General features: G+C 59.4%; 1 protein-coding gene across 3 annotated transcripts in view; it reads left to right on the top strand.

Annotated features, from left to right (window-relative positions):
- The first annotated feature begins 2,295 nt into the window (after positions 1-2,295).
- The window catches only part of ADCY8 (adenylate cyclase 8), a 136,616-nt gene continuing 132,911 nt past the window's right edge, over positions 2,296-6,000 (top strand). For 2 of the 3 annotated variants that reach the window (XM_070392349.1, XM_070392348.1), the window contains exon 1: positions 2,296-4,458. In XM_070392349.1, the coding sequence (XP_070248450.1) occupies positions 3,505-4,458 (954 nt within the window). In that variant the 5' untranslated portion in view covers positions 2,296-3,504. The remainder of the gene's footprint in view (positions 4,459-6,000) is intronic. The other variant, XM_070392347.1, reaches the window with a different exon arrangement.

The raw sequence follows: 6,000 nt of genomic DNA, 5'->3' as shown, positions 1-6,000 counted from the left end.
GGTCTGGCTACAAAAGGCACCAAGATGGTACAATCCTGTCCCTGGAACAGAGTAGAGCCCTGGCCATAATAATGCAGGAATAAAGGGAAGCCTGATGAGAAGTCCATGTGGCCTCAAAGCAGTGTGTTGACATCTCTCCTATTAAGTGATCATCACTTGGAGGTTTGTATGTTCCCCAAAGCCTCTGAATATGTGTGCTGAGCCCATGCTGCCATTTAAAAAGCAGAATGAGTTGGGGGCTGAATGGCACTGTGTCATCCCAACAAGAAGAATAACATTTGAATCTCACTGTGTCATCCATGCTCTTATTGTAAAACAACTTGTTCCAACAACACCAACAGCAAAGGAGAGCTCAGAGGTCAGCTGACCAGATGTAGCGCTTCTTCCCTGACACATTCGTTTCAACCTCTGATTCATGAAACCCTTTGAGTTTCTTTCTGTGGCATGCTCTGCTTCTCCACCAGCCTGACTCATTTCATCTGATTGGGTCCGATCTCCCCCTCCTTGGCACACCTCCTTCTGCTGCTGAATAAATAAATCATCCTGGGATGTGTCCAGGAGGAAGATTTTCATAGGAAAGTTCCATCTGCAGTCCGCCCCTCGTGTGTGCAGGCTGGGTTCTCAGGCGCCCAAGGAGGAAGAATTGGGGAAATAAAGAGGTGTCTTCCTCTGCCAAGTTGACTAATATGGTCATTAGCACAGGCGACTTGGGGCTATGCCCACAGAGAGAGAACACAGCTCCACACATACCTCCTCTGGGGTCTGCAGGAACCTACCTCCCTCCCCTCCCAGCCCGAGGCCCAGTCTGCTCTCGCTCCTCTAGTTAAGAAACTTCCTACCCATCTGAGTTTCAATACAGCTGGCGAGGCTGATGGGTCCATGGAATTTAGGAAGAAAGACGCAAGCTGCATTCCCTTCTCAGGGATGTCATTCCTGGGATGGCTTCATTAAGATCTAGATAACTACAAAACTGAGTAGTTGTTGTTGTTTGGGGGGCAGGGGGAGGGGTGCTTTGGCTCTAACTTCCGGCCCCATTGGATAGGCCAGCGACTCTGGGAGACCTTTACAGTTAATCAATCTACTAACTGGGTTAAAAATAGAATCACCCTTCCTTCTATTTAAAATTGAGTGTTTACTGTGGTTGCCTTTCTTGGGGGTGGGAGAATACACCTCTAAGGGACTGGCGTCCAAGGGGTCATTCCCAGGATGTGTTCATCCAGAAATCTACTGGTCGGGGATGTGGAAAAACGTTACAGGCTTTTCTTCCCGCTTCTGGGATTCTCCCTGTTAAGGCCCGTGTTGCATGTAAACCAAAATCCTGTGCGTGGAAAAATAAGAATTAACAAGGAAAGAATTTCTGGGACACGGTGGCACGAATATACGTAGCTGGCCACCGAGAGCTAATCTTGCCCGGAGTCTCTCTAGGCCGGGGCAGGGGACATCGCTCGCTCCGAGGGCAGAGGGGCGGCGGGCGAGGCGAGTCATTTAGGCTTCACGGGAGCACGAAAGCGCCCAGAGCCTGACGTCATCGGCCATCAGCTGACTGTGCTCAGGGCCCGGGCTCCGCCGCCTGCAGCCGCAGACGCAGAAGTGGCGGCCACCCCGGCTGGGCCACATTCAGCCGGGGCTCGGGACTGCGGCGGCCGCACTAGCCCTGGGACTCGGCACCTGGAGCGCCGCTCTGCAGGCGCGGACGCAGACACCGGGCGCCCCCGGCGGCGCCTCGGTCCGCTCAGAGCATCCCAGGGGTTTTGCCCGCATCCCGGCGCCTGAGCCCAGCGGGCGGGAAAGCGGACGCTGGAAACGCCTTCCTGCGTCCTCCTCCGGGCCCCCTCCCGGGCCCAGGGAGAACCTTGGCGGGCCAGGCGCTCGGGGGCGCGCCTTGCAGCGCCCGGGATCGGTGGAGTAAAAACTCCGCAGGAAGCTGCCTGCCGCTACAATTTCGGCTTCTTGGGGTATTGTGCTTTTGAGCCCGAAAGTTGGCTTCACCCACAGCCCCGTGGGGAGGACGGAACGGAGACCCTCAATTCCGCGCGCCGGGCTCTCGGAGTCCGTGGGCAAAGCGGCCTTCGCGTCCTGGCTGCGCACCTGCGGGGGCCCGGAGCCTCCAAAAGCACCGCGGAGGAGCCCGCCCGCACCGCCAGCCAGAGCGCGGGACCCGCGGAGTGGTTCGGCTGGGGCGCCATCACCCGCCCCGGCCCGCAGCTGCCGCCTTCCAGACCTGGGGCGTCCGGGAAGATCTGGGTGCCGGGTCCCTGCCGCCCCCTTCCCCTCCCCGCAAGTTCCGGGGGCGTGGCTTGGCGCGAGGGCGGGGGGCAGTCTTCTCGGGTGTCTGAGCAATCTGACAGGTCTCCCAATTCCTGCTGCCGCCCGGCGCCCACCGCGCGCTCCTCAGCGAGTCCCTGGATCTGGAGGCATCTCCTTGACTTCCCCGCGGCCTCGGGCTTCCTTTCTCGCCGCAGCACCCACTCGGCCTCGGTTCTGGCCTTGGATCCGCACGGATGACTTCTCTCCGTTCTCCGAGCGGCTGGCTTTGGGGCCCTCCCCACTTTTTCCGGCTCCCGCCTCCCGCTGCTCCCAGCTCCGGGCCGAATGGACTCCAGAGAGCGCAGTGAAGGGCATGGGAACCGTGAGCTGCGCCTCCTCGCAAGCACAGCTGGCAGGGTGGACCTCGTCTTATTGCAGCGACTGGGACCCTGAGACCCTCCCCCTGCCCGGAGGGATGCGTGGGGCCGGAGCCAGCCCTGCTCCGTCAGTCCTCGCTCAGGAAGTAGAGGCAGCCAGGAACGATGAGCCCAGAAGGGAGACTCAGCACACCCCCTCCTCCAAATTAACTGTTTGGTGACTTGTTAGCTCGGAGGCTTCCACCTCTCCAACCCGCCAGCCGGGCACCCCAGTCCTCCCCCTTCGTTGCCCCCGCCCCCGGCTCCGCCCCGGCTCCCCAGCCCCGCGAAATGGAGTTCTCCGAAGGACTCTGTTCCAGCCACAGCTGCTAACTTCGCACCCGTCGCCTCTGCCGGTCACCCTAGGCCAGCCCCCCTCAACCACCCAGCCGTGGGCGTCCCGAGCCCAGTGCCGCAGCCAGGACCCGCCTGGCGCGCAGCAGAAGCGCGGCGCCCGGAGCCTCTTGGAGAGCAAAGGCTGCGCCAAGACAGGGAGCGGAGAACCGGCCGAGAACCAGCCCGGAAAGGGGGCTGCGTGGCCCAGAGCCCCGCGGCTTCTGCGGACGAATAGCCGCCGCTGCCGCTCACCCAAGCTGCGCGGGTCGGCGGGAGGGCGGTGCGCCAGGACGCGGCGGTCGGTGGCGATCTTCCAGGCGCCCTTAGCCCCGGGCGCACTATGACCTGACCTGCAGGGGGCCTCCTGCTCCGGACTCCTGCCACCGGGCGGCCGGGACCAAGGGCTCCACGCCAAGCTCCTGCGAAGCCGCCTTCGGGTCTTCAGGAGCCCCCTCCCCCAGCCACCTCCCTCGGGCTCTGCGCCTCCTCCCTGCGGCCCGGCGTCATGGAGCTCTCCGATGTGCGCTGCCTTGGCGGCAGCGAGGAACTCTACACCATCCACCCCACGCCCCCGGCCGGCGACGGCGGGAGCGGCTCCCGGCCGCAGCGGCTGCTGTGGCAGACGGCGGTGCGGCACATCACCGAGCAGCGCTTCATTCACGGGCACCGGGGCGGCGGCGGGAGCGGGGGCTCCGGCAAAGGCTCGGACCCTGCGGGCGGAGGCCCCAACCACCACGCCTCGCAGCTGTCCGGCGACTTGGCGCTCCCCCTGTATTCGCTGGGCACCTCGGAGAGAGCGCACGGTACCAGCGGCACCAAAGTCTTCCCTGAACGCAGCGGGAGCGGCAGCGCCAGCGGCAGCGGGGGAGGGGGCGACCTGGGGTTCCTGCACCTGGACTGCGCCCCAAGCAACTCGGATTTCTTCCTCAATGGGGGCTACAGCTACCGAGGGGTCATCTTCCCCACCCTGCGCAACTCCTTCAAGTCACGGGACCTGGAGCGCCTCTACCAGCGCTATTTCCTGGGCCAGAGGCGCAAATCCGAGGTGGTGATGAACGTGCTGGACGTGCTGACCAAGCTCACCCTCCTGGTTCTCCACCTGAGCCTGGCCTCGGCGCCCATGGACCCGCTGAAGGGCATCCTGCTCGGCTTCTTCACGGGCATCGAGGTGGTCATCTGCGCCCTGGTGGTGGTCAGGAAGGACACCACTTCGCACACGTACCTGCAGTACAGCGGCCTGGTCACCTGGGTGGCCATGACCACCCAGATCTTGGCCGCGGGCCTTGGCTACGGGCTCCTGGGCGACGGCATCGGCTACGTGCTCTTCACGCTGTTCGCCACCTACAGCATGCTGCCGCTGCCGCTCACCTGGGCCATCCTGGCCGGCCTGGGCACTTCGCTGCTGCAGGTGGTCCTCCAAGTGGTGATCCCCCGACTGGCGGTCATTGCCATCAACCAGGTAACTCTTGCCTGCCTCGCTCTTCCCCTGGGTGGGGTGGCAATAGCGTTCCGAGAGGCAGGTGGCCTGCTCACTTGAGTCCCCTCCCTGGGGTGGGCCCAGGGCCTCGTACCTGGGAGGTCCTGGTCCTGGGTGTTACTGCGTGGCATTTCTCTTCCTAGAGGAATTTGAACTAAAACCTCTAAAGTTTCTGTCAACACCCCGCCCCTCTCCCCCTCACCCCCTGATTCTGATTCTGTGAGTATTTCATCCCTGACATCAGCCAGGAAGCCAGCATCTTCCTACTCCGCACACCTCCCGGGGGTCAGTAGCCTCTGGAGCAGGAGGCAGGGGGGAGGAGAAGCACCCAGTTGAGAAGGTGACCCATTTCCTACCAGCTTGACTCTGAGAGTCCCGGCAGGGAGTGCTAAGGGACTCTGGGATTCAGAGCTGGGTTGCTGTGTATCTTCGGGCCGCACATCCTCAATTCTCAGGGGAATCAACGTTTGCTAAGCACATACTAATTGCTGGTGCTGGAACCCTACTTATGTCATCTCACCCCATACTTCAGACAATCCTATGACACACATTTATCTGGGAATTCTTGATTGCTTTGGGGACCTACTGACGATGTCTTCTTTGCAGAAGCCACCCCCAATACTCTCAATCAGTCAACCTTGGGAATTGGGGCCGAGGTGGGTGTCATTGACCAAGAAAGCAAGTTTTGCTTAATTAAAAAGGGGCATTTTGATGCAGATGGTTTGAAATATTTAGATGGAACCTGACCCTTCAGGTCTCTTTCTCCCGCTTTATTCTGCTCTTTCCCTATTAAATATGGATGTGTTTAGGTGAACAAAGTTCCCATTGTCTGTGAATGAGAAGGTAGACAGTGCCTCTATTGTTTCAGCTCATTAGAATCAATAGATAATTTATGGTCTGGCACTTTCTTTGCCAAATGTCTGGTGGTAACAGGAGACTGGGTTTGGGGGCTTCTGGATAAAGATGAGGGGAACACATCAGTGGAAGTGTTTTCCCATAGAAGGCTGGTGACAGGTGCTGGCCGCTCGGTGAGTCCCTGCTCTAGCCTCGGGCTCTGTGCCACTTCTGCTGTACCTGAAGCTTAAAAACTCCTCCTCCGCGTGCCCAGCTTTGAACAGATGGTTCATAAGATAAGCTGGTACAACACCTCTGAAAATTGCTCATGATTTGTAGAGCACTGGCACCGTGTGAGTGGTTGACCCATGGTTGACCTTCTGGGCTTCTGGCAATTTAGGATTCTCTCCCTTCTCCGATGGCTCTGTCTGCATTGCTCAGGCTAGTCATCTGGTTGGCAGCGTTTATAGTGCTTTCTAAAGGCTCCCTGTGTAGAGCAACGAGTATGTAAAGTATGTGGCTATGGTCTTCAGGCATGAGATGGGGCCATGAGAGCCTCGGTTAGTAGGGGATGACCAGCTGAACTTTTCTAATTAAAGACAATAATGAACATTGTATCACAATGACCAGGAACCTTAATACCTCCTTGTGATAAAGATTCAATTTTGGATTGTATAACATTATATTTTA

This window comes from Myotis yumanensis, unplaced genomic scaffold (assembly GCF_028538775.1).
Source record: "Myotis yumanensis isolate MYYU_CA2020_CCGP unplaced genomic scaffold, mMyoYum1.0.hap1 SCAF_15, whole genome shotgun sequence".
In the NCBI taxonomy this organism is placed as follows: Eukaryota; Metazoa; Chordata; class Mammalia; order Chiroptera; family Vespertilionidae; genus Myotis; species Myotis yumanensis.
The sequence above is the reverse complement of the archived record's forward strand: the minus strand, read 5'-3'. Positions and strand labels throughout refer to the sequence as shown.